The sequence below is a fragment of the Amblyomma mixtum genome, chromosome 9 (assembly GCF_055824585.1).
Source record: "Amblyomma mixtum isolate Tamu chromosome 9, ASM5582458v1, whole genome shotgun sequence".
NCBI lineage: Eukaryota > Metazoa > Arthropoda > Arachnida > Ixodida > Ixodidae > Amblyomma > Amblyomma mixtum.
The window spans coordinates 52780981-52808836 of NC_143020.1; the positions used below are offsets into that span (position 1 = coordinate 52780981).

Here is a 27856-nt window from a genome sequence, read left to right on the forward strand (position 1 = left end):
CTGTCTGATCTCTTTCAAGGGCGCGTTTTAGCTCGGCTACGTAGCGCTCGGCTTGTCCGTTTGTCGCTGGGTGGTAGGGGGCCGATGTAACTGATGAGATCCCGTTGTCGCGATAAAACTTGAGGATCTCCGCAGACACAAACGGTGTTCCGTTGTCCGACACTACCTTGCGCGGCAGGCCGAACGTTGCAAATAGTGATCGGAGGTTGTCAATGACTGCTGCCGAAGTCGTCTGTCCCATTTGCCTTATCTCAAGCCACTTTGTGTAGGCATCTACGACCACAAGGAAAGTGCAGCCCTCAATTGGTCCTGCAAAATCAATGTGCAGTGTGTGCCATGGTGTGTCTGGCTTTTCCCATTCTGGGACAGGAGCTTTCGGCGGGGCGCTCCGGCTGCTCTGGCAAGGCTTGCATTCTCGCACCACTGTTTCGATGTCGTTGTCAATGCCAGGCCACCACATGTAGCTTCTGGCACACTTTTTCATTGCAACGATGCCCCGATGTCCGGCGTGGATGAGAGACATAGCTTGTGCGCGTAGTTCTCTCGGCATCACAACTCGGGACCCAAATATGATGCAGCCGCGATGGGTGCTCAACTCTGTAGCTCGCCTGCGGTAAGCGTCGAAGTTGTCCCCTTTGAGTTTATGCACGTTGCCTTGTTGAACAGCTGTGTAAACTAGCCGGAGAGCTGCGCACTTCTGCGTAGATGCTGCAACTGTGCCTGCTGTAAGCGGAGGTTCTGGCAGTGCTTCGAACATCAGAACGTCTCCTGGTGGAAATGGTTCGTCAACAGTTGCGTCTAGTGGCAGACGGCTTAGCGCATCGGCGTTTTGATGTTTACTGCATATCATCACGCCTAGTGGAGAAAACCAGTTTCTCCCTAGAAGGCTTGATCCTGTGCCCTTCACAACAAGCAGAGGTAGCGTATGGGTCTGGCCGTTGTAGTTAACCTGCACGTTGGCAGAGCCCAATAGTGGCAGATTCTGTCCTGACCACGTTCGCAGGTGCGTGTTGTCTTGTTGCAGGGCGGGTGCGTCAGATGGCCATGAAGTTCGGAACGTGTCCTCACTGATCAGAGTACAGGCTGCGCCGGAGTCCACCTCGAACTTAATCAGCTGGTGATGTACGCTTACTTCTGTAAAAATCTTCGGTCGCGTGCCGAGATTCATGGTGTTCAGGTCGTACAACACAGATGGTGTTGCTGATGTTGTTCCATGGAGATCAGATAGCGGCGTATTCTCTGAGGCGTTGACGCTGTGATTAGGCTGGGAAGGTGACTTTATCTTGGCAAGTCTCCGTTTCGTAATGCATGCTCTTTCGATATGCCCTCGCTTGTGGCAAAAATTACACGTGGCTGACTGGAATCGACATCCCTGGGGGTTGTGTTGGTCGTCACACCGCCAGCAGCGTTGTGCCTTTTTGACCGATTTTACAACAACAGAAGGCTTGCGCACCTGGTTGCTTGTCTGGTGTACCGGCTCGGTGTTCCGGCGAATCCCTCTCTGCTGGTGACCGGCGCTCTCCGCTCGAACGGCGATGTCGTAAGCTTTGCTGAATGTGAGGTCCTTCTCAGCGAACAGGCGCTGCTGCAGTGACTCGTCACTCAGTCCGCACACAAATCTGTCGCGTAACATCACGTCCAAGGGAAGCATGGTGGTGTTAGCAGAAGAAGCTGCGTCTCCCTCCTGCCCGGTAGCTGTTGTCGACAGCGTTCCAAAATTGCAGTCGGCAGCGAGCTTCTTGAGCGCGGCTACGTAGGCGCTCACAGTTTCTCCTCCCAGTTGATCTCGTCGTTGGAAGCGAGCCCGGCTGTAGACCTCGGATGGCCTTGGGTCGTAGTGCTTTTGCAGCGCTTTTACGATGTCGTCGTAAGACACTGCCGCTGGTGTGCTTGGCTGAATAAGGGCGCAGACAGTATCGTAGGTCTGCTCCCCGCACAGCGTCAGCAGGTTGGCCCTCTTCAAGGCTGGGTCTGTGATGTTGTTAGCTTCAAAGTAGAACTGAAGGCGTCCAACCCACGATGACCACGATGAGCCGTTGAATTCTGGTATCTGATTGGGAAACCCTCGCGTAGCCATGGCTTGTCAATAGCGTTGCGTAGCGCGGGTCGAATCCCATCCTCGTCGCCACTGTCGTGTCCGGTCGCTGTGTTGAATGCAGCGAAAGACGCACACGGTACTTTAAGACTTCGTTTATTTAAAACCGATGAGGGTGCGACCAGCGTCGACCGAGGCAGGAGCCGAACTGGCCGCCCGAAGAAAGGAGGGAGTGGAGAAGCGTCCACGGCAGGGAGTGGCTTCCCAGAACAGGAGGAGGGTGCGGGGGCGCACCGTGGGGGGGCATCCGGCGACAGCGTGCGACGAGGGGCAAGCGGTCGTTAGGAGGAGGATGCGAGTGGTCGTTAGGAGGAGGATTGAGTGGTCGTTAGGAGGAGGACGCGGGGGCGCACACACACAAAAGCAATAAGGGGACACAACAAGAACCTAGCGGCTTTTCCCCGTCATAGGACTCATTTCTAGCCAATGGCCAATAACCCTGCTAGTGTGACAATGCAGGGAGCGGCGCCTGACTGGAGACAGGGGTCTCTACCTGACCATAGAGGGAGAGGACTATCTCCTTTCATCTGCCACTTCCTGCATTGTCACAATAGCGTGGCCATGAGAATCGGTCGACGCCATTGCCTGGAAGGGGGTCCATTGTCGGGGAAAAGCCACTGCGTTCGTAAGTTGTACCTGACTATAGGCCATGATCGTGCCCCAGCTCGCGCCTTCTTAAGGCGGGGGTACCACGGCGGCCATCTTGGACAAGACGTTAGTTCAACCACCAGGGCGGCTCCACTTGTCCGTGGAAGCGAAAAAGCCATGGAGGAAGGAAAAAAAGAGGAGAGGCCGTCACGTGACATTTTGTGAAGCCGGAAACAAGCTGGGCGCCATCTTGTCCGGGCTGACGTCACGCCACCGCGCCGATTGCGCGCGCGTTTCAAAGCCAACGAAGGAGCGTGCTACCGCATGGGCACAGGCCTCCGCAGGTTTGCATGTATGGGGTAGAAGTTTTGACAAATGCCATTTGTTTGCAGTTGATGACTTGTTGTAGAGCAGAAGCTTTTGTGTTGTTGTATATGATGCGAAAATATTGTAAATAGCCACGTTTTTCCGTATGAGTTGTTTTTGTGAGAAAATCAATGCTTTTTATGAATGGAGTTCTTCGGATCCTGTGTGCATTCGTATCTTTATGTAGATATTACAGTGAAGAAAACTAACCCTTCGCCTTCATTAAAGAAGAAAAATCTCTATGGTATTGTTTAAGCGCAGGGTATTTTTCTTTTTACCGGCGGCGTATAAAACTCCCCGAAAAATATTTCTGCGTACGCCACTGGTAGTGGCTGTATTGTGAAAATAACAAAAAATTACTCATCTGCTTTGGCTCACGTGTCTACCTTGAGTTTAGACTAACCTAAGGGCGCGTGTGATCAATGAATACATTAAGTCGGGATCGAGTTAATCGCAGGTATAACGAAGATGCCGGTAGAAACTACAGCGAGTGCATAAAGGTAGACGCAAAAATAGTCGCATATAAAATCAACGGTAAATTTCACATTCGACTGAACGAGCCCTTGCATTCTTTACAGAGTATTTCATGCAATAGTCACCGGCAGCTCAGGTTTTTTGAGTCATTTCTGGAAAAATATTTTATCAAATTTTAAAAGAGCTTTGGGGAACGTTCTAAAATTAAGAGATTTCACATACCGATTGCCTGAAAGCACTTTTTTTTTCTTTTTTTTAATGCTGTGTGTCTTGGATCTCACAGCGTGTTTCATGAAGCTTCCGAACAAACTGTCCTAGCTTAATGCAGTGTAAAGTACTGCCTTTAAACTTAAGCCTCCTGAAATGTTTTAGTATATTGCTACCCTGGAGGCCTTTCATGTCCAGCTTGCTGACACGAGGCTTATATTTGAATGGTACTCTGCAACAGTTTCTATTTGAGAGCATAATGATTTTTGAGTGGACAGCTGTCAAATGTGCTCATGAGGTTGCAAAAAAAATCCTTCTTTGCTAGAATGAGTTTAGAGGTTCATGCATGAGATCTCTGAGCAAGGTTATTGATATTGGGTTGTTTGCATGCTATGCTCGCTTAAAAGTGTTCCATATACTGGCCACCCTTTAATTGCGCTCTCTGGTGGATAGCACAAACCTCTCAGTTTTATGCTGAATGAGTGTGCACTTGTCTGCTTTCGGCTGAGTCGTGAACAATGCTGCCATGCATGGTCACACCCCACCTTAGTGTTCAACCTGCCTTTTAATGCAGCTCTTGTTGCTGAATGTTGCAATCTGCTTCCATTGCATATGTTTGGGAAGCTGGCTGTGTCAACAGTGCCTTGTGCTGCAGAACTAAGGGTAAGAAAAAGTCTGCAGTACTTTGTTGTTGGTCTTAAATACTATACTTATCTTCATAGCAAGTTTTCGTGCGGCTGGTGATGCAAGGAATGCTTTCTCGTATACAGCAGTGAGGATGGGCAAGTATACTAAAAAGTTTGAGTTCTTGACCCTGAACGCAAAATGTAATATCATAACGTGTTGTAATGGTGGCCGTGCCTGCAATGACTTTTGATTCACAACTCCAAGAGCCACTCACACAGGTGAGAGAAACGGAGAGGGCCAAAGTGCATATAGTAGACGGCAGGGGAGGATTTATCTGAAATTTTACACAGGATAACCATCGTGGACATCTTTTTCTCAATGAAAAAAGTCGAAGAAATACATGTTTAAATTGTGACTGCCCCCCTCCATAACTCCACCCTTTGTAGCATGGCAACATAGCATGTTTCACATATCCACAGATCTAGTATTGTGCATAATATATATTACCGTAGCTTTTCAGACTTCTAGAAGTTTAGGAGTATCCAGTGGCTGCAGTATAAGTTTCACGGTGTTGTGCATCATTTCAATGCTGTGTTTCATGTTGAATGTGCAGAGCTGCAGCTGTACGCACCACTTTTTGCTACTAGATTAAATACTAGCGTGTAATGTCACTGCATAGTAGCACACTTTACTTGCGACTGACAATACATAAAATGAAAGTCGATCTACTGTGGGTAAGAATGCATCCAATTATTTTTCTTCAACATAACCACAGGCATCAATGAAATTCAGCGCACATGTGGATCCTCATTTCACTAAGTACTTTTTACCCAAAATAACACTATCGCAGGACATGAGCACAATAATCACGTGAGAAAAGGCCTCCTAATTCAGTTAGAGCATCGCCTTTTCCGCACTTCTTGACCATGACATCAGATAGAAAAGCAATTGCAAACCTGCAACAGGAAACCGGTCTAAACATAGCGCGCGACCAGAAACACAGACTTGGCCACGATGTGAACGAATACACTTGAGCCCGGCACGTCCCAGAAGCTAGAGCTCGCCAGACGCTTCAAACGTTACACACTTGAAACGGGCGTGTAACAAAGTTGCTGCAGTATACTAAGAGCAAAGCGAGCGCAGCTGCTTCCTTTAAAATATCGCCCTCCGCCCATGTCATGGCCCCCGCGGCTCACAAAATCGCAATCCCTAAAAATGAAAATGACAGTTAAACTAACACCAGTGACGATCACTGGAGCGTTGCAAGAACAATAGCAACGAGGTTTCACTGCCGATGGAAACGGGAGCGCGAATGGCACACGCACACTGCACGCACAGGACGCGAAACGTCCGCACAATACGCCGACGACCTCTCTAGCGCACGGCGTATCGAATCACTGGTGAACGAACAGCGCGAGTGCTCCTCAGTGTGCAGCGGTGGTCTCCCGACAGCTCCGAGCAATGACGCAGTAGACGAAATGCCCGTGCGATCGTCGCCGAGCACGTTGAAGTCAATGCACGCAACAACGAGAGTTTTGCAGCGAATTCCACCTGAGATATGAGTGAACGGCGCCAACGTCAGCCCGTGAGCACGATCAAAAACAAATTCGAGCAGTTGAGAAAAGTACGCCTACGCCTCACCGCAATTGCTACGCCGCGGCCGTCTGCTACCGCTCGGTTTGCAAGCAGCAACTACGACGCCGTTGCTAAGCTGCCCGGACAAAATGGCCTCCCGATCGTTGAAAAGCCACGTGATTTCCTCCACACTTTTCTCCCAGGGCGTCGTGTGGAAAGGGCCTCTCCTCTTTTTTTCCTTCCTCCATGGAAAAAGCGCTCCTCCGAGACGGTCTGGTCCTCCTCTCTGCGCTACCTTGACCTCCTCTCCCTCGCGTTGTGGCAGAAGGAGGCGGTTAGTCACGGAGGGGGGATAAACGCGACGACAATGACGACCGCGCTCGAACGTGTTTGGCACACCCGTACTGCTTCTTTCGCCCCTACGCACCCCTTGGCGGCCCTGCCATGGTGCCTGGCGATTCTTTTTTAGGAGGCACTATTTCGAATGTGACCTTTTGCGAGGCTAGTTGATGTGACATTGTGTTCAGTTGGAGTCAGCGCCCGTCCTGTCCGTCTTTCTGTGTGTTTTGTGTAGAATTTAGCGCTGTTTTTACTTTCCTGAACACGAAGTCTCTATATCTTTGACATTTATAGAAATTTATTTTGTTTCCATTTTTTTCCAGAGTTGTACACGTTGTTTTATAGTTATTCTTTTCTCGCGACCCTGACAAATATTTTGATGACTAGCAGCGGCAGCCACGGCAAGCAATATTACAAAATAAAGCTTCGTAGGTTCCACTGGCATCCATAACAAAGGGCCACAAGACATCTATGGGCTATGGCCTTCGTAAAACTATGGATGATGTCGAAATGGATGCAGCGGAACAGTAGATGACCTCTTGGTTTCAAAGGGCGGTTGCCATGTGTGTTGTCACAGCCTTTTCTGAGGTCAAAGGCGCGTGGCGCGTAGCTTGTGTGCTATTGATTCCCGTTCACCATGCAAACGTTTATTTCGCAATTCCAGGAAAAACACCTGCAGTGAAACATCAACCCGAGATTTCGAAGCATGGCGAGTGTTTTTATTGTTTACTCACACACTGCCAGTGCTATGTAGAATTCTAAGAGACAGCTGATATGGTAACAGTAAATAAGAGAAAATGGGCAGAATAAGGCATATCAGAATGGTACAAACATATTGCGTTCAAGTCGTTGGGTCAGTAGCTGCGGAGAGGAAAAGAAAGCAATATCACAGTGTGTTAGCCCCCTTCATCTCCCACCCGTTCCCGATAATAGCTTGGGAGAGGTAGTCTGTGACGTTGAGATACGTTGCAAGTAATGCTGATTTTCTTTTTTTCCGTCCGCGCATCCATGCATGGTAACAAAAATCCCGAAAGCGCTTACGGCCGCAGCCGGCAACATTCTTTTCGTTCGCTTTTTATTGTCAAATAAACTGCTACCACCACCAAGGTTCGAAAAACGAAAAGGAAACACTGGCTGTGAAACTTCGACTGGAGACTGCGGGACATAGCTGGAAAGAGCTAATAAGTACTCATTACAATCGCGTCGAGTTTCTCCCTACTGTGGCCTTAGCATAGCATTTCCATCCATTCATTGGAACTGCATTTTGTAGCCACACGAGGCAACGTTCCTGCTTTTGTGATATCGTTAGTGATCATCACGAAATTGTGATATTCCAACAGTTCTAATTCCCTGCTGTCTTGTGAACACGGATGTGAGCGTGCGGCAGCATCTGTCTAGAAAATAAGCGATCGAATGTGGATATTGCACTACCCCCCCCCCCCCCTCCCATCTTTTTGTACTGGCACTGTTTGTGCAGTAAATTTGTATAGTAAAAGGCTCATTTCTTCTCCATTCCGGGGAATGCGGGAAGTCAAAACTATACGCACCGTGGTAGTCCTCTAGCTAATGTCCGCAAAATCAGTGGACTTTTGCTTTCACGTCACTTTTCAACTGAAATCGCTTCTGCTGCTCTGTTTCGTTTGCTCTGTTTCGTGTTTGATCTAGCATAAGAAAACATTTTGTGCTCACCCTGAGGTCTGGGGCGAATCGATCCTTGCACAATTAGTGAATTTCGGCGATAGGTAGCGGAAATTCGCAGATCTGGCCTCCCAGTGGTCTGCATTGTCCAGGAGCCGATGCGAAATATATGGCGGCGTTTCAAGACAGCGCTTCTCAACCGATGAGCCATAGCGCGAGGCAGGGGTGCAAGATCGTGTCTTCGCCCTAGGATAATCATCTCTGGCCGCCTCCTGTCTCGCTACTCATAGCGTTCCCTGTGCTCCTTCTAACACGGAGCGCCCGGTAGCTCTCTCGCTGAAAAAAAAAAAAATCTTTTAGAATAGCTGTGGAAACTGCGCAACGGCACCGGTTGTCAGAGCGTCAGCCAACACAGGGCATTCGTCCCGTGGATACATAAGCCCGACAGAAGTCGAGTTCAGTCCGCATTTTGAGGGAATGTGAAAAACAAAATCGAGGAAGAGAGTAGAGGAGTCTCGGTTTTCCTTCTCAAAAGTTGCTCTTTCGAATACTGCTCTTTCTCCCCGCAGCAGAGGCACACAGGTCTGTCTCCTCTTTCTAGCCTGGCCTTGGCTGCAGAAGAACCTTGGATTGGAACGGCCGCATGTCAATCGCCTTTGCAAAACATCAGCTTCGCAGAACTGTGAAACCCCCTCCCTATTGTAAGCAGCGTGACGTCAAAAAGTTGTGGCCCGGTTGGCAGAACTGACAACTTTTGGTTCTGAGCAGGTGTTGTTGGTCCCGAGGGCTCCTTCGCCGCCTTTCTACCCCGATTCGAGACGCCTCGCCTGCCCTCACAGGATAGAAGAGGGGAAACGCTTGCGCTGAATGACTTAGGGCGGGTGGCAGGAGCGCGCTCCAGGCGCCAGTGAATCCGGCCGGTGCCTCATAATAGACCTCTCCCTGATGTAAACAGTGTGACGTCAAAAAGGTGTGCCCCGATGGGCAAAATCGTCGACTTTCGGTTCTGAACCGGTTTTTCAGGTGCCGAGCATTCCCCCACCAGCTTTGTTCCCTGATTCGAAACGCCTGGCAGCCTTTCTTCTCCCAGTGTGAGCCTTCTCGGTACGGCGCATGTTTTGCCCATCGGACCAGAAACACGTGCGTTGATGACGTGTGTCTTGAAGGAAGTCAGTTTTCTTTGCACGTGTTGGCCTGCCTGCAAATCTGTATGCGCAGTCGCGTTTTTTTTTTCTTTTTCAGGTGAGAAAAATGCAGAGCGTAAGATGTGTATCCCAGAAAATAGTGAAAACATTTTTTTTTCTGCCAACTTGAAGGAGCGAAAATTGCTAATTGATCACGTGCACTCAGTGGAGCAGATTGTCAATGAAACGCTGTTACCTCAATGGGGAAGTGTGTGTCCTAAGTGAATCAACTTGAAATTCGAGGCCAATACAATGGGGTTTTGTTACGTTTTGCGCTAATAATAATAAACACAATCTTTATGCGAGCATAAAATAAAGTGCCTCTAAACAGATATGCGAAGCTGAAGAGATTACCGCGCATGCGGGAACACTTTATTTGCAGAGCCATAGCTATATGTGCTCATTCATGTGCAAGCAAACATTTTGACTTAGAAGTTACATTCAGCCAGAGCAATGCCTACTCCCGTAATATCTTAGAATTTCATGAAATATTGAGGAAAATAGATGTATGTGTAAATGATGGCAGATTTTTTTCACGTTTCATGACCATGCACACAAAAGCAACCGCTGTGGCAAATGCTATTTCAAGGCCGAATGCGAAGACAATGCAAGCATGCTGCTGCTGTATGCTTTTTTGTAAACAAGCATGAGGAACCGTCCTGAGCAAGAGGCTGAAGCGTTCGTCAGATCTGGTAAAATGTAGAGTTCCGGCCCCTTCCAATGAGGTTTTTTTCATAACCACGCTAATGAAAATCTGGTCGTAAATGTTTATCAGCTAGACGAGCACAATTTTGAAAATATTTATGGTCTTTCTTCTAATTTGTGAATACGGATCGACACTAACGTCAATTTATGTTCCCCGCTTTGTAAACCAGGTCGAAAAACAATTTGCGATGTAAAACCTGCTTCCCACATAACCTTGCTGAATTATCCTGAAGTCCTTGATGGTGTTGGTGAGAGGGCTTCGAAATCTGCTGAAAAATAGCTCTTAGACGAAATGTTTTCACCAATGTCATCCACAGACCACGCAGCCAAAGGACTTCATACCGGTTTCCAAGAAATTTCACCGGAAGCTCTCGGCCCCTCGTGTTCACGGAACTATCCTGAGTAGTAGTAGTAAGTGGCTTTTATTGCAAATGCAAAAGAAGGTAAAAGGATTCTTGCCAGCCCCGGCATCTGCTATCATGTCTAGAAGCACCTGAGCTGGGGCTGGGGGATGGAAATGGAAAGCGAGATGACAGTGAAGGGGAAAACAAAGGGTAGAGAGAGAGGGAAAAAGGGAATACCTTCCCACCTGCTTGTATTTCCATTACGCGAGGCGATACAGCCAGTGGGAAGGACCGCGAAAAGTTTCAGCAGCCTCGCGTTGCCGGCGACCTGACACGTGAGGCGTGCACTTCGGGAGAGGGCGACCGCGCTCTCTCTCTCTCTCACACACACTTAGGGCCGTTTCACATGCATGCGATTCTCGCCTGCGACGCTGCGAATTCGGTCGGTCTGCGACTGGGGAGGGCCGTCGGTCTAGCCGCAGACGGCCTGCGACCAAGTTCCGTCCGGTTGGAATCCAGTCGCAGCGTCGGTGTGGTCGCTCTGCGACTGGCCAATGGGCAGCGCCGAGTCGGCACGTGACGTGACGTCACGCGGGAGCAGCTGCCGCGGCCACGACCGGTCTCCAGGCGCGCGAGCGAGAGCGCACGTGCGTCGAGACCTGCCGCGGCAACAACTCGCACGTGACGTGACGTCACGCGCCGTCTCGGCGTGGGGTCACGTGGGAGCTGTTCCCGCGGCGTAAGCAAAACTTTATTCTAATCAAAACATACGAAATATTGCCTTGCATCTAAAAACAAGCTGGTCATTACATCATCAACACATTCCGTGCAGTGTTTCTGTCGGGTTTAATCGTGGGTTGCCTATGCGAACATCGAGCAACCTTGCGTGTCCCTCCGACCGAATTCGCTGGGTACGCGTTGCATGTGAAAGCACTGTGCGAAAATCGCACTGCGGCGTCACCGACTAGGCCGACTATTTTCGTTCTAGTCGCAGCATGTGAAACGGCCCTTACACTACGCTCGCCCGCTCCGCAAGCTCCCCTCTCACTCGCATGCACCAAGCTGCCCCGCACGCCCGCAGCACAATTTTCTCCATTCTTGACCGGAGCGGAATTCCAGCCATGACTAACAATGAATTAAAAATATTATAGCGCAAACAAAGACACGGACAAAAAAAGAAAGGAAACACACACACAAGCGCTATGTGTGTGTGTTTCCTCTCTTTTTTTGTCCGTGTCTTTGTTTGCGCTATAATATTTTTAATTCAATATGAACTACCAACTCGCCCAACAGGAAGTTTTAATGGACTAACAATGAGGGACACCACCCCTTTTGAGCACCCGCGAGCAGATTGGCACGTGCACATAGAGGAAGTGCCAGCGTTGCGAGCAGCAAGCCCACCATAGCAGACTTCCATATTTATGCAACTCACCTACTCCTATCTAGACACTACACGCGCATTCGTGCAGCGCCATGCGCAGCAAATTCGCTGTACCATTGCGGAGCAGCTCTTCCGGAAACCGCGCCATTTACAAGAGCTAGTTTTGAATCATAATACCCTGTAGCCGAGACTGACAACTGATTGCATTTCTAGCGATTTAGGTATCCGTGGTTTGCACACCGCTGAGGAAAAGTACTGGTATTTTATGCAGTGCAAACAATGGCAAGAGATGCTGGCATTGTTTTTGCTGCATTGTGCGCATGCATATCACCAGCTACGCTCCCCTTTCAAGAATGTTATCCGTGCATTCTTTTTTTCTTGCAGTGTATGATTGACATATAATTTTGGGGGCATGCTTTGCATTCACTACAATGCTAGTGAAATCGCACTGTCCACACATGCACTTCGCCAGTGGTAGAGGCAGAAGCAGAAGGCTTCATTCACTTCCATTGATGTGCATTTTCAAAAGACAAACGCATGTTCCTTATAAAAATAGGACCATTTTATTGCAACATCTGCTAAGCACGTTCAGATGCCTTGCACAACTCCCCCACACATCATGGTGGCTGCCTGCAAGCAAACAAGTCCATACCAATGTCATATGTGAGTCTATTTCCAGGAAGTGACAGGAAATGTCAGTGCTCAAAAGTGGGTATTAGCTTGTTCTTTACTGCTCAATCATTGCAGTTACTTTCCATTGACTTAGTGTTTCAGTAACACACAAAGACATATGCTTACCTCCCGTCATACAAAAATGTGAGGGCAGTAATGGAAAAGGAAAGAAAATATGTGCCTAAACATAGCAAGTGGACTGAAAAGTCCTTACATACATCTAAGTAATTTGCTGCCACTGTAACAATGAGAGCAGATATGTTAGGATAAAAGCCTGCTGAGCACGACAGAAACATATTCTGCTTACGCCTTACAGGGTGATGCAAAGCTGCTGGAACAATGATACACTGCTTGTTTTGATGTCACCAGCAGTTCACGAAGGAAAAGCTTACCAGCAGAAGGCTGTATCCATTACACACAAGCAGAAAAATGTGAGCTGTGAGGTTGAATATCCCTTGAAAGTGTAAATTGATACTGTGCTTCCAAGGAAAGTGAACGCCACAAGCGGGCTAGTAGCAAAAGAAAAGACGCAGCTATAGAACAGAAGAAAGGAAAGTAATGGGCAGGCATAAGAAGTACAACATGTCCAACTAAGCTATACTTGGGAAAAAGAAACAACTCAACAGTGCCGTTGCAACGCAAATATAAAAGCCCCACATTTTTGAAAATATAAAGCGGAAAAAAAATGAAAACACTGTTTCATGTTTCATATAGCAGCGATCTCAACGGTTATATGTGAAAATCAATTAGAAACATATTTAGAGTGCATTCATCCACAAATGTGCTTCAGCGCCTTTTCAGCTAAGGAAAACACCAAACTCAAGGAGGGCTGTGTAGCTTTCAAGCATTTGTATGAAACAAGTGATAAGTTTATAGCAAAAATACCCTCTATAATGATTTTACCTAACATATACTCACCTACGAGGCCATAACAGGAGGGCGTAAAGAAAAACTATATTGTTGCAAAAGAGCAAACGACTAGGCGAGGTCTGATGGTCTGCAGCGGCAAGTCTTCAGGGAGTGCAGACATGTTGCATGCCATTTTGAATATACAGTACCAGCATTTTTTCCAGCGCTAGATGTGGTGCGTATAAAAATTAGGCTCCTCGTGAAATTAGGCTCCCCGTGCTGCCAAATGCCACTCGCATAGAAAGGTGTCCATCCCCCCACAACGTAAACTGCCGCTTCCACGCACTGCGAGCTCGTAACAAGCTCAGGAGGAATGCAAAACGCAAACGCGAAATGTTTTGCGCAATACAGAATCAGCAGGTGATTTTATCGCCCTGTATAAGCTGTAGTATATTTTTTAGAAATGCCAACAGTTTATAGACTTACTTCAAAGCGGAGTGAAGAAAAAAATTCCATCTGCCACATCTGGGATCCAACCCGCGACGTGCGCATGCTCAGGACGAGAGTCGTCATATAGGTACATAAAATATCCCTCAATGCCCTCTGTGACTTTTAAAACTCATCGCCTATTTCTAAACACAAGCCCCTCAACTCTCCAATTTAGAGCCACTTCTACAGGACCCCAGCTAAGGAACAAAGAATTATGCAGCAGATTTCTGCTCTCGCCTTACGAAATGTCACAGTGCCGTGACACTCGTAATCTTGCACACGCGTTCATGAAAAACCGCACTCGATAACACACACTACGAGGTAGCTCACGCACGCGACACAGGTACAGTTGGGACTTCAATGCACATACTAATAACAAAATTGCGGTCCGAATGACTCACCTGCGTTTGGCCCTGACATCAGCCATGCGCGTACGAAGCTTTGTCATCGTCGACCTTTTGCGCTGAAGGTATCGCCGCCGATTCCCCATTTGACACTTTTACACACAAAAAAACTGGCAAGATAACGTGATAAAAAACGGCGCTGCACATAAATACAAAAGCACAGTAAAAAAAACACCAACAAGCAAAACAGCACGATACGCCGATAACAGCCTGCTGAGCAGCCGAAGAAACGACCGCCTTGCTTCAAAATGTTTGACAGCGCCACTGTCGTTGACCGGCGGAACTCCATTGTTGAGTCAAAACGCCCGCGAGATTCAAATGCAGCAGCCCCGTCGACCAACAAAGCGGGCGAGTACAAGCTAACATGAGTCGTTTATCATACCCAAATTTACATCACTGGTAGTATTAAGACCAGCGACTTCAGTTCCTGTCAAAAAAGCCTGGAATATAGCAGCGATCTTTCGCGCTGGATGTATTTTGCGGAGATTACGGAGCACAAAAAATGGCGCAATTGAATGGCGCAGTACTACCGTTCTGTTTGTCATAGCGAAATGCCGACTTGAGAGGATTTGGAATATTTCATAAATATTTCGTGTGCCGAATTTGTTCCCTATACGACGTTTACTTGCTTCTACAACTCAGATAAAAAAAGCGCAGTTTCTAGGTTACGACCAACTTTGAACAATGAAAACTAAAAAATTATGACATGTAGCTCAATGAAATTTTCAAGAATTAACAACATGGGTACTATCTACAATCCTGCTAAATATGTTTGTGATTTATGAATTGGACTAGAAGTTATTAATGCGTCATTCTTTTAAATTTCACACTTATTTATGGCACCAGTTCTAAATAACTACCCAATATAACTCAATAACTTGCCTGTGAGGTTCTCGAGTCACACTTCATCTAAAAGCTGCAGAAGCAGTTTTCTTTTCGGAGCAGTAGTTTTCGTAAACAGCAAAGCAAACGCAGGCAAGTCGAGCAAAAATATCGTTTTATGCCCCTCGCTCTTTTGCTTACTGCTATTATACTAACGTGAATAGCTTTTAGCGACACATACCATCGCAAAGAAGATACAATTATCTTTAAAATGCGCTCAATATCATTTTTCTAGCGCAAACGGATGAGCCACACCGCTCACACAAACATGACGAAAAACGGCTGCTGACCGCCGCTAGCGTGGTACCGCCGCCTTAATTCCCGTTGCACGTCCTTGATACTACCTTTTCGGTGTGTTATCAGTTTTCCCATTACCACAGGTTTCATAAATGAACGCTTTATACTAGATATATTAGCTTGGTCTTAGCTTGGACGGGCGCTAAGTTAGCGCCCGTCCTGTCCACTTCTGTGTCGTCCGTGTCCTTTTTGCGCTATGTTTTCTAAGAACTGTTACCAACTAGCCCAAACCAAGCTACTGTTACATTAGCTTGGTATGCAAAGTAAGATGCTGAACAGTGGTAAATGTGCCCCCTACAATTAATAGTATCTGCTTAAGACGAGTAAATCGGTGCTGCAGCACCTACGCTCACAGCGTCCTCCATAGGGAAAAAAAAGGTGTAACAGGCCGGGCAACGGGAGCCCACGTACCGCCCCACTTACATTAGCGTCCCCTAGAGAACGACGAGGAAAGGATGTTTCTTAGCCTCCGGAGTCATCGTCACTCCCCCTACAAACTTTTAGCAATGTGGTCTGAACTAATAATAAAGCAATACCCGAGTGAACCTTACTGGTTACGCAAATCAGTGTATGTACTAATTAATTGTTTTGAGCAGGTAATCAACGACTGAAACGCTGCACCTCTAAGGTTGTGCACAGATACGTTGCGGAGACAGAAGAAAAAGGATGAGAAACGAAATCCAGGCGATTTCAGTATTTTTAAAAATATTGTATCCTTTGGAAAGCGCACTTGGTTAAAACTTGGAGGATATCATTACTGAAACTACTGACATCAACGCTTTTATTCACGTCACTGCATACAGCGGAGTAGTCTTCGCCTGCATATGGAGTACGAGGAAGGAGACGCGGCAGTAGACGAAGAAGCGAACGAGTAAACTAACTGTGCGTCCCAATTCTTGGCCCAACCCACTGTGTTAGCACGTGCCATTGTACGAGGTTAACAACATCATCAACAACAACTGCGCAAAGAGAACAGGACGAAAGGCACACGCAAGTACTGACAGTCTGTGCTTGTGTGTGCCTTTCGTCCCGTTATCTTTGCGCAGTTTTACTCGTTCGCTTCAAATGAACCAACTAGCCCCGCCAAAGCGTCGTACTTCAGAAGAAAGGCGCGACGTGTCCGATAAGCGAGCGTGACCATGTCCGAGCTGAACGAGAGCGCATGCTGTAGCCGTGAAATGTGTGGTTGGCCCTTATCTGAGCGTAGGTGAATTCCTAATAAACCTCTATAGCGTTATGCAGGCAATCTTGACGCTGGCTCTAATTTCTCCCACAGCAGCGCGAGGAAAGCCAACTGGTTCATTGTATCGTTCGCATGGTAACGGAATCAAAAAGAAAGATCTTACTTTCCTAACGCAATTTGAACCTCCGCCAGCGATAACAAAGATTTATTTCCGGTGCCTGCAGTAATTCGACCACCGCCGCAACCTCGGACACTGTGAGCGTGAGCAAGTATTATTAATTACTGAACATAAATTTCCTTCGTCACTGGGTGCTCTGATGAAGATGGAACCGAAACTTACTTCAGTTACCTACCCTGGGCAAGGCTGGGCCCTCGGCATCAACCGAAGGCCCCCAGACACAGCAGGTAGGTGAGATGCGCCATTCTGTAACGCGCTGCGTGTGAATCTGAGCATCACTTTTCATCCGAATTTCTGGAAAGCACTGCGGAATTAAATTCGCAAAATCCTTTGGAAGACTGAACGAGTGAATGTCAGCTCTAGACAGCCATGGCTTCAGCTGAAAGTTAGCGTCGTGCTCGGGACACTACACTTAAGAGGGAGCTCAAACCTCACAAACGTGCGCGCCGGACACTGGCAAGCAACGCTCTGCGTGACCAGATACCGCAGTTGCCGACAGCCGAACGGGCAATCGCGGACAGAATATGGACCACACATTCGCGTTCAAACGCTTATGTCGCTCACGCAACCGGGATAGAATAGTTTACTGCCTTTAGGTGCAAGCCCAAAGATACATTTAACCTTTATATGCATCAAACATCGAATATATTAGCTACAAGGCACTTGAAAATACTTTGAGAGCTGAAGCACGGCCCATATTCTTCTGTCCGCGACTGTACCTTCCGTCAACGTCGAGGGATAATGAAGTAACCGCGAACGTTCAGCCCTGCACGCCACCGCTTTCATCGGAAAATGTGCGTTACGGCCAAAAATAGACTGGTGGTTCTTAACTCAGATCTATCAGCAGCTGATTCAAGACTTATCCGGCGTCCCGGTTGTTGATGTCCGTAGGTGACCAGCGCCGCCAAGGTGTCCGGCGACATCAGATAACGGCGATTATGCTTCGAAAAGAAGAAGACAACGAGCCTGAAAGGCGTCCCAAGCTGATGAATACTAGAACCCTTTCAACGACGCAGCTATTTTGCTCGTCCAGTGTTCGCACTCGGTGAAATATTATCGACATACAAGGCGAACAGGTCGGCATGTGTGGCGCAACAGTGCACATATACTCTGGCGGACAGTTGCAGCAGTAGCCACGCGCGCGTCTTGTGCAGATGTTCAGTGACGCCACCGGTAAGATCTTTACGCACGACCCGCTGAGGCAAAAGTGAAGAGGCACCGCAGGGAAACGCGTCATTCCGTACGAGGTGCGCAGGTAGAACAGATTCAGTCATAATCGTAACAGCATATCGTTATTTCCGTTCTCTCATAGATGCTTAATTTTTGTTATGCTTTCAAGCTGTTCGTGCGTAAAACTGAGATGTAGATTCTTTATTCACCGATAGTGCGGTCTCCGTGACAATATAGACGGCAGGCAGCTTGCGCAAATAGGACACAATTGTCAAACAGTCATAAAAGTCAAATATGTACATTTGAGGAAAACGTTAGAATTGTGAATAAAAAGTGCACTAGCCCAGTTACTAAGCTTGTTTTTAAAAAAGAGTTAGGAACAGTGCAGTGAAGTAATGCACCTAGTCAAAGTTCTAAAATTAGTTAACTTTTTTGCAATAAAAATGGTGAATTGTAGGTTCCCGTTACGATGTCGGAAACTTTTTTTTCTTCTCTGCTTCTTCCGTCAAGCTCACGACGTTGTGTCTTGAATAAGGTGGGTCTAGCTGACCCACTGCCCTTAGCATGTTTCCCTAATAGTTTTTGCAAACCAAGACAATTCGCCCTAAGAGGTGCAGGCACTCGATTAGAAGCTAACTACACTGAGTAGCTACGCTGTTTTAATTGCCTGTCCTATAATGCAGCGAACGGGTCTTCTCAGGAGATGTGGTCGAGGAGACTTGTGGATTGAGCCTTAATAGAGGTAGGTATTTCACTGCTTCCCATCCCGTTTTCTTCTCAGTAGAGAGTCGTCTTGAAAGAGCGCCGGTCCTCTAATGTTTAACTACCATGCATCTGAAAAAAAAATAAATAAAGGCTCGTGAACATAATGACATGCAGTAAATCAGAAAATTGGAAGAATGCTCTCATGCGAAATGAATACCAAGCAGTTCAAAGAATGCAACAAAAAATACGAAGTATCAAGTCGCGCTTATACTTCTAACAATAGTTAAGTGTGCAAGAAAAAGGGGGTTTTTATTGGGAAGAGATTGCGTAAGCAAACCTTTCGTGGCAGTCTTATGAAATAAACTTGAGTATCTACGTGATATATCATGCTAGTTTGTTTGTTCTGTGCTGATGGTCAGACAGCGCTTCTTTGGCATGAAAACCACCGCTACCTTGCGCAGTAAACCATAGTTGGAAGTTAGCGCTGTGTGTGTGTGTTTCCTATATTTCCTTGTCTTTGTCCTACTGATTTATTTATATAATGCACCAAGCTCAAGCGTCTCCCTATGAAAAGAATACTACTACGAAGCAACGCTATGGCCCTATATAAATTTCGGGTATACCACGTCTGGTGAGGATATAAGAAAAATGATTACTTCGAACGAATAGTGCACAACAACCGTGACATATAAACAATGCGGTCCAAGAAAGTAGTCTCCCTATTACCGGGGTGGTAATGCGTATTGGAACGACCGCAGTAGCAGCGCTCAAATTGCTGACGCAGGTCGGAGCGTACGGTAAAATTGGATATCTATAGCGTCCAGAGCTCCAGAGCCTTTAGGTTTTAGTGAAGGCAGGTTTTAACTTTCGATGCATGAGAGAAGATGGTAAGAGCAGGCCGGCCATCTGCCATTGCTCAGCTTTCAATGATGCGTTAGTAAGGGGCATTTTTTGAAGTCTCCTATCGAGTTGTTTAAAGGCAGGTGCAGTGCTGTGGTCGTGATTCCGCTCTTCGATACTTGTGCATAACGAATGCTTTAGAGCACTTCCGCTTAATCTGCGCGTGCGCATAACACCCGAACCCGGCACGGCGAGAATGTGGATTTTTGGGGTTGCTTCTGGTGAGTTCACCACTGAGCGCTACACAGATAAAGAAAAGCTATAACCGAGATAACAGCCCGAACAGCCGCTCCACCGTAAATAGACTGACGTCGCCAGGCGAGTTACCTTTTCTTAACAAGGCATTTAAACCTGCGAAAAATGTGGCTAAAATGTAAAAGGGGTGCATGAGCGTACCTAAATGTAAATACAAAGTGGAGGCCACTATTTTTGTTGTTTTTTTTGTATTTAGAGAAAATAAATTTTAATACTACATACATTTTCAATATGCGGCGTGTTGAATCAGCTCATTGCTAGTCTGAGCGCTTAGCCACTCAGAATACGACCAAAGAAGTTAAAAAAAAATTATCTGGTTAGCTTCAACGGTTAATGAATTCAAAGGAGCAGGGATGCTCCCTCAGTTTAGGTAGGGAAGTTATGCAGGTCGGGAGAGCTTCAGTATTCTGTCCTAAAAGGCGGTGCGCACTTACTAGCGAAACTACGAAATACTAAGAGTGCGGTTTCTTAACCTTTCATGCATGAGGGACCACTCACGTATCTTATCAACTGCGGACGCACTCTCGAGTCGCACGATTAAAATTTTTAATGGACTCCTTTACACGAATATACTCAGGTGGCTTGAACGCGAACTTTGCTTTTTACCTGCTGGCGTATTTGCACATCAACACTAATTTGGTATCCCATCGCCGTTTTCACACCCTCATCCTTTTCTAGAGTTGCATTTCTTTTTGCGCTCTTAGCCCAGTCAACATTCAAGGCAATCCAAGAGAGTATGTGACTTCATAACGCCGAACAAACGAAACAGAGTAACCTTCAGTGTAACTACAACAATGCGAAAGAATTCTGTGAAATTTGCCGCCAAAAGTGGGACAGTAAGTGCACAGGGTGATCAGCTCTTAGTTCGACACGCGAGTGTGTGGCTCCTCTTCTCGGACCGCATTGTGCGTCCGTCCCGGCCCCGCATCGAAGCGAAGTGGGAGACTACGAGAAGCACTACGTTCGGGTTCCTGTGCGCGTACACCACTATGGTTCGATGCGCGACCGTCACGAAAACACTGGCGCTTCGAACAGCCCTGCTACACACTCGCTTGTTCACCCTAACGGTGGATCACACTGTAATATCGGAGGGAAAACTAAATGGACCGCCGCTTAGGGCAGCGGAGCGGCTGCTCCACGGCGCTGTTATCTCGCGCCGCTCGCTTGCAGCACGAGTGCCCCGAGTGACGACTAACTTCGCCCTCGCGTTCACGCGGGGGCTTGTCGCGCTTGATAAATATTTAGTGTTGCGTTCAGCTCCTCTGCTGCCGACGGTCTCGACCAAAGGAAGCGCGCATCACCTATTTATCGAGCACATCGGGCTGTGGCAGACCAATCGGTCAGCCGCAGTCCGTCAAACCACGGCAGTGTGAAGAAACGAGTCGCTGTTGCGTTTTTGTACCAACTTGCGATTTCGTTGTGGCGGTGCTCCGAGGAGGTAGAGAGACCTACCTTAATCCGTTGCCTAGCAACCACCGCAGCTGGCGGATGCCGCGCGCTCGCCGCGCCATCTGGCATGACGTGACACCGCGCGCCTAGCCGCGGAGCCGCCGCCGCCGTTTGGTATGACGTCACACCGCTTGCCTAATCGTTGCGCTCACTTTCGCTACGTATATCCTGGCATAGCAGAGCTAAGCCCCTGCCAATTTTTGGTGGTCCTTTTATATTGCCCTCGTGTTAGATATTACTGCCTGTCTGCTGCCTCCACCACTGCTGGATTTTAGGCAACGTGGTCCAAGACGATGCATCGGCGGTACCGTGACTGGTGCTTTTTCATGCCAGTGCGATAAGTAACGGACGGCGAGCTTTTGCTGTGGGCGCTGCTTTTCTTTCGGAACTGTCTTATCAGCACAGTGTCCGCAATAAGCTTGATATTCTGTTCAGTGAGTAATTTGCAAAGCATTTTAATTGGGGTCTACGATATGTAATTTTTTTATAAGAATTTCTTTACGAGAGTTCAGTCCCGAAGAGAGTGTTAGATAGACGAATCACTAAAATGATTGTCAGTCATGAAATTTATTTACTAAAGCAGATTAAAAATGTCATTGGCATTCTTCAGAGTGCTCTTAGTGGGACGAAAATTTGCCGTCAGCAGCGATGACTTGGCTCAGTCGTCTTGTTAATGAGTCATTTAGTTCCGCCAGTAGCCCTGGACTGCGGCTGTCTAATTATTCTGCCACAGCCTAATGTGCTCGATTAAGAGGCGATGCGCGCTCCCCTTCATGGAGACTCAACAGCAGAGCACCTGAACGCAAGACGAAGTGTTTATCAAGCGCGACAAGCCCCGCGCGAGGACGAAGTTTCACTCGGGGCACTCTGGCTTCAAGCGAGCGGCGCGAGATAACAGCGCCGCGGTGCGGCCCCACAGCCGCTCCCCTGTCCTAAGTGGTGGTCCATTTACTTTTCCGGCCGATAGTACATGAAACAACACTAAACGCCTGAAGAAGCAAACTGTACCTCCAGTACGAAAAAAATAGTTCTTACCGTTGTGGAGGCAGACTTCGTCGTCGGCAAGTAGGTCGCGATGAGACGGGCGCCTCTTAAAGCATTTTCTTGCTGCAGCTCTGAGCTTGGACGGATCGAAGTTTCTACTCAGCGTGGCGTCCTGCATAAAAAGCGGCATCTAGGTCTTCGTGAAACCCGGGGACGAGGTAGCAGGCGTCGCCACCGAGCGCCACCGTCAAAGCGACAGCAAAGCGACGTTCTATGCTGTCTCCGTCCACTCGATATGCCAGCAAAGGCAGTCCAGACCACAAGGCGATGCACACCACCTTATGTTCGTGGAGCCCAGTCTCTTCGTCCAAGGTGAGCAGGCATGCATAGAAGATACCTGCCAGAGAGTTCCACGCCATTGTCACCGGGTGGTCAGGAACACCCATTGCTTCTGCGATGTGCTGGAACAGCGTCGGGCAGTGGAATGCCAGCTCTGCGTTCGAGCTTAGCAAGACCATCCGCCATGAGCGCAGTACTTGGCGTGGCATCAGCAAAAGGTACAACTGTGCCATGCGAATCAGTAGGTCTTCCATCGGAACGATGCCCAGAAGATTATTGAAAGTCTCGCTAACCGTTTCACAGGACATCAGCTTCTCTAAGCTGCAAGGCTGCGGTAGATGCAGCCTATGGTAGGCTTGCAGCCCGTTTGGGGGAAGCTGGCTGAGAAGGCCACCCAGTGTGTTCAGATCTTTAAAAGTCATGAGAAATAGCTGGCTCAAAAGAACGAGTGTTACCGTTTCGTGAATGAAGCAGCACAGTGGCGTTGGCTTTGGACACTTGCATACGAGGACGCTAGGCCACTGTCGTGTAGATTGGCTCGGCTGGCAATACAAGTCGCAGCAGTGCAAGTGGTACAATACTTCAATCCCTGAACATGCTTTTGACTCCTGGACGTGTTTTCGGGGCCTCGGCTACGCCCTAAAATGCGCATCAATGACGTGCATACAAATTAAAGAACGTTGCGCATGACACTGCAGTAAGCGCTATGAAAGGCAGCGTATCTATCGGTCCAAGCCACATGCTTTTGAAACGCGAAAGAAACAGACGAAAAGAGCAGCATGTGAGAAGAAGATTCCTAAAGAAAAGCGTATTCAGGCACGATAAGTACGCAGTGTCACGAGTGGGCCGGCTTGACTTATAAATAATCTGTTTTTCTTTATATGCTAGAGGGCACGTAGCATTAATCTGAAACCTATCTTCATGACTAAACATTGCATCTGTTGGCTGATCTCTCATTCCGCGTTTTCTATGCTCTGCCATACCGCGGCTGTGCGCAAGATATACGATCACAACCGAACTCAGTCGATTTCTTTAGCTTATCGAAGATATCGAATAGCCTGCGTTTTCACTGCCATAACAGAGAGCACGCGTAAAGCGGTGTCCGTGATTAACAGCGCTGTATTAGAGTACACTTCAGGGTCTTGTTATCTTCCCGTTCCTGTTGCTGCGATTACATTCCTATAAAACGTCACAACGATATAAAGATTGCGTCTTCCTCGTGTTGACACGAATAATTTCGTGCAAGGGCACATACGTGGCTAGGGCAAGAAAGAACTATGATTTTTCTTTATGGTCTTCATTTTCTTTCAAATTGGCAGGCACCATTCTCTATTCCAGCCTTTTAGTGTGGTAGCCCTAGGTGCCTTGTAGCGAAAAAGCCTTCCTATCTGTGCTTGAAGCTCCACCTTCCAGCTGTCACCTTCCACAGATGGCAGGCAAGCCTCCCACTGGCGTCGACTCCAGACCCGTACTGCGCCCTACCCTATACTCCTTCATGCCCGCTACCCCGATCAGTTCCTTTCCTCCTGCAAGCTCTGCGGAAAACCGGGAGACTTTATTCACATCCTCCTCACATGCCCTACCTTCCCACACCCTCAATCCCTAACCACGGTGGAGTCATACTGGTAGTTCTTAGTAGTTGGGTCTTACTACGGTAGCGACGGCTACGTCACCACGCGGAGAGGGATATAGGGTTCCGTTTACATAGATTGTCCTACCGCTCCTCCCTGTGATTTGTCTTTTGTGATTTATTCTGGCTCTTCTTCGGCCTTCGTGGCAGTGGGTGGACATGTTCTTGGGTATTGGAGCCACGTCTATTTGCCAAGGGACTGTTGATTGTAGACTGGACTATATGTACAGGGTCGTCCACTCTAAGTACGAACACGGCGCAGCATGGCCGCGCTCCGCGGGGCGCGAGCGTATCCGGCGCGGTCGCGCATCGAAGCTCTGCGGCACAGGCGCACACGGGCCTGGAGGCGTTGCTTCGTGTCGTCTGCTACACCGCGGGTGTGCACAGTGCTAGCTCTGCGGTGAAGCGCACCTAACTTTTGGCATGATTACAGAGCTCCTGTGCACCGAGGCAGCACTGCGGAAAAGCGTTCTTACTACAGCGCGTTGTCGCTGGTTGCGCGTACGACAACCCAGCGGCCTCTCGTCTCAGTGCCACGGTATCGGTGATATATATTGTTCCGAAGAAGACGACGCTGGCAGTGGCGCGGGACGGAGCGCTCGCGCTAGGCCAGCGGCCATTAAATCATCTCTTATCCATCGTTCACCACGCCTCGTTCTTCGACTGGCCGCCAGGTTACAATATCTGAAAGAAGCCAAAGTGTTCGAAACGGAAGTGGCGGGTATGACCCTGACTGCGGAGGTCCCGTTTCAATGCAGGCGAAATGCAAGGCACCCGTGTACTGTGGAATGTCAGCGCACGTTAAAAACCCCCATGGCGTCGACAATAACCTGGGATCCTCGACTATACCGTCCCTTGTAGTCTATGTCGCTTTCGGACGTTAAACACCCTAAAACAAATCAATTTAAACCTGACATGACAAGTTTGCAGCAGTACATGCATATTCCCCACATCGCGGCACTGAGAGGAAAGGCCGCTGAGTTGTACGCGCAACCAGCGACAGCGGGCTGTTGATAGTGCGCTTTCCCGCAGTGCTGTCTTAGTGCTCACGAGCGCTGTAATCATGCATTGAGTTAGATGCGCTTCACCGCACAGCAAGCAATATGCTCACCCGCGCTGTAGCAGACGACGCGAAGCACCTCCTCTAGGCCCGTGTGCGCCTGCGCCGCAGAGCTTCGATGCGCGACCGCGCCGGATGCGCTCGCGCCCCGCGGAGCGCGGCCACGCTGCGCCCTGTTCGTACTTAGAGTGGACGACCGTGTACAGCCATGAAATTTATGAGCGTGAACACGGCAGCGCGTGGCAGATAGCCTCGAGCCCTACTCGTGGCGATACGCAGCGGCCGCTTTCGTAAACAAAGTGAAAAGGGAGGTCTGTCCTTCGGCTTGTCGGAAGCTGGCAACGCGGCGTAACCCTTTCCACCATGTTGCGGAAAGCCGCCGCCGCGTATCGCCACAAGTAGGGCTGGAGGCTATTTGCCACGCGCTGCCGTGTTCACGCTCATAAATTTCATGACTGTACAGACACCCACAGAAAACACGAATGACGTAAAGCCTGGCTTGGACTGCCGCCAGCGCCGCGATTTTATAGTAATCGGATGCGAGATAGTGCTCTCGCTATAGTTACAGCGGCTGACGATAGCCTGTGCGCAGCTCGCTTTGACAGCTTCTTCGCCTGTCCCTGATTGCCGCGTAGACCTCGCACTCGTTACGGGGGAATTTCTCCCCGTTCAAGGCGAAAGCCTTTAATGGCTCATAATCGCTTCCATGACTGTGCGTTACACCTGAAGCGAAAGTCATCACTTGTCATAACTGGAGACAAGCCATGACTTACTAGTCATTCACAAGAAACCCAGAAACCAGAAGTCATTAACCACCCGCAAAAAACTGCGTGTTGCTGTTCAAGCGTTAGAGAATCTTTAACATGTACTAAAATCTTATCAGTGCTTTTTCATTCTTTCCATGCCAAAATTTTTATGTTCTTTATATTTACATCTTTTAATTTTTTTTTCCTCTGATGGAGCTCTGATGTAGTGCGAAAATTGCCACGGCTGCCGGTTGTCGCCGCACAAGCCCACTTGTGGCTTCGGAGCTTCCGTTTTTAGTATGTTCAGATTATACTGAATAAAGATTATTATTATTATATTATTATTATTATTATTATTAAAGGCGATAGCCTTTATAGGCTCATGGATGAATATCTGCGTCGCACCTGTGCGCTGATGTGTCACTCGATGAGCAAAACACTCCTAAAATCTTGTGCATGGCGAGAAGCGAACCACCATCCTTCGGTTCCATAGCCGAGCGTGCTAACCACTATGCTACGCCGACTTCCTGCCAACACATATGCAGTTTTCCTCGTCTAGCATACGGACGCTGGAGAGCGTTGCGGGAAAGGCTTTCGCCTAATCGCACTTTAGATCAAGAAAGTGACCCCTCGAAATTTTTGCTCGCGAATGCGTCCTTGCGCATCCGCGCATCGCGTTGCAGTTTTCTTATCGCAGGAACCCGAAACTGCGCGCAAGCTACCTCACCCCGCGCGCCTTGTGAGCTTCCCACGAAGGTTGCCGATCTAACAAAATAAATTTTATGAACAGTGCGGTGTGCTGCTTGAAGTTTCAGTATACTTGGGTGAACTCGGTAGCGCTCCGCTCTACTCAAATATTTGTGTTAGATCGGCAGCCTTGGGACCAAACTCGCAAGGCGCGCGAGATGAGGCAGCTGAGCACGGAAGTTCGGGCTCCTGTGATAACAAACTGCAACGCATTGCTAGGGCGTGGGAGGCCGCATTTAAGAGCAAAACGCAGAGAAACGCCCACGTAACGAGCGGGCTGTCTACAAGGCGATCAGCCACATGTGACACAGCAGTCAAAGCGAGGTGCGCGCCAGCTATCATCAGCCGCCGTACACACACCAACAGCGTTATCTGTTCCTCGATGACTGTCGTTTCGCGGCGCTGGCGGAAGTCCAAGCCATGCTTTCCATCATTCATGTGGAGTCTGTGGGTGCCTCTAAGTCTGCTGGGTACCCGTTTCTTCGTAGGATTTGTCTGCCCGTTTCTGTTGTGAGCAGGCGTTCTCTTTGTAATAGAAGACCGGCCTCTTGAACTTCTTGAAAGGTCTTTTAGACGACCAACGCGTTGAGCTTGTCGTTGGCGGTGTACGGTGGGAGGGCGAACGCATTCTTGATTGCTGAATGGATGATGGCTCGATTCTGTTAAGCTCTGCTTTGAGAGAGGTAAGTAGGGGAGGCCGTGTGCAACTCTGCTAATGATCAGCGCTTGTACGAGTCGCATAACGTCCTCTTTGCGCATTCCCTTCCGTGTTCTTGGTACACGGCGTACCATTCTCGATAATTAATGGTTGATGCGCTGAGAAGTTTGTTGGCTTATAACGCTCTGTGGTCAGACTGAAGCCAGATTGAGAGGATTTTGATGACTGAGACTTCTCTGATTTCTGCCCCTCGGAGTAGAAATTGGATTGGTTTTTGGTTGCGGCCGTTGTAGCCTTCGATGCGGATCACTTTAGATTCTTCCGGAGAGCACTGTGCGCCACATTGCCTGACCATATCTTCTACGCAGGTGGTGGCTTGCTGGAGGGATTCTTCTTGTTCCTCCAGGGAGCCTGTTCTTGTCAACACCGTGATGTCGGCATCCATGGTGAGTACAGTGTCTCCCCCATGCCTATGGTGGCCGTGCGTCTGGATGAGAACGTTTGAACAAATTCGTAGGTCCGTTTGCTGCAGTTGATGGTCGAGAGCTATTCTAGTATTGCTTGGTGCGATACGTTATCAAAGGCTCCTTTGAGGTCAAGTGCCTTGATTAAGTGCTATCCTCCTGTTGGGATGTTGGTTAACAATTCTTCCTTGAAGAGAAGGAAGGCGTATTGTGTTGACGGGCTGGCTCTGAAGACAATCATAAATAGGTGGAAGAGGTGGTGTCCTCGATGT

General features: G+C 48.4%; 1 protein-coding gene across 1 annotated transcript in view; it reads right to left on the bottom strand.

The window, feature by feature from the left end:
• LOC149329006 (atlastin-2-like) overlaps nt 1–27565 on the bottom strand; it is a 53621-nt gene extending 26056 nt beyond the window's left edge. Inside the window, exon 1 of the mRNA XM_089559161.1 lies at nt 27468–27565. Coding sequence (XP_089415287.1) covers nt 27468–27565 — 98 coding nt within the window. The remainder of the gene's footprint in view (nt 1–27467) is intronic.
• Nucleotides 27566–27856: the final 291 nt, after the last annotated feature.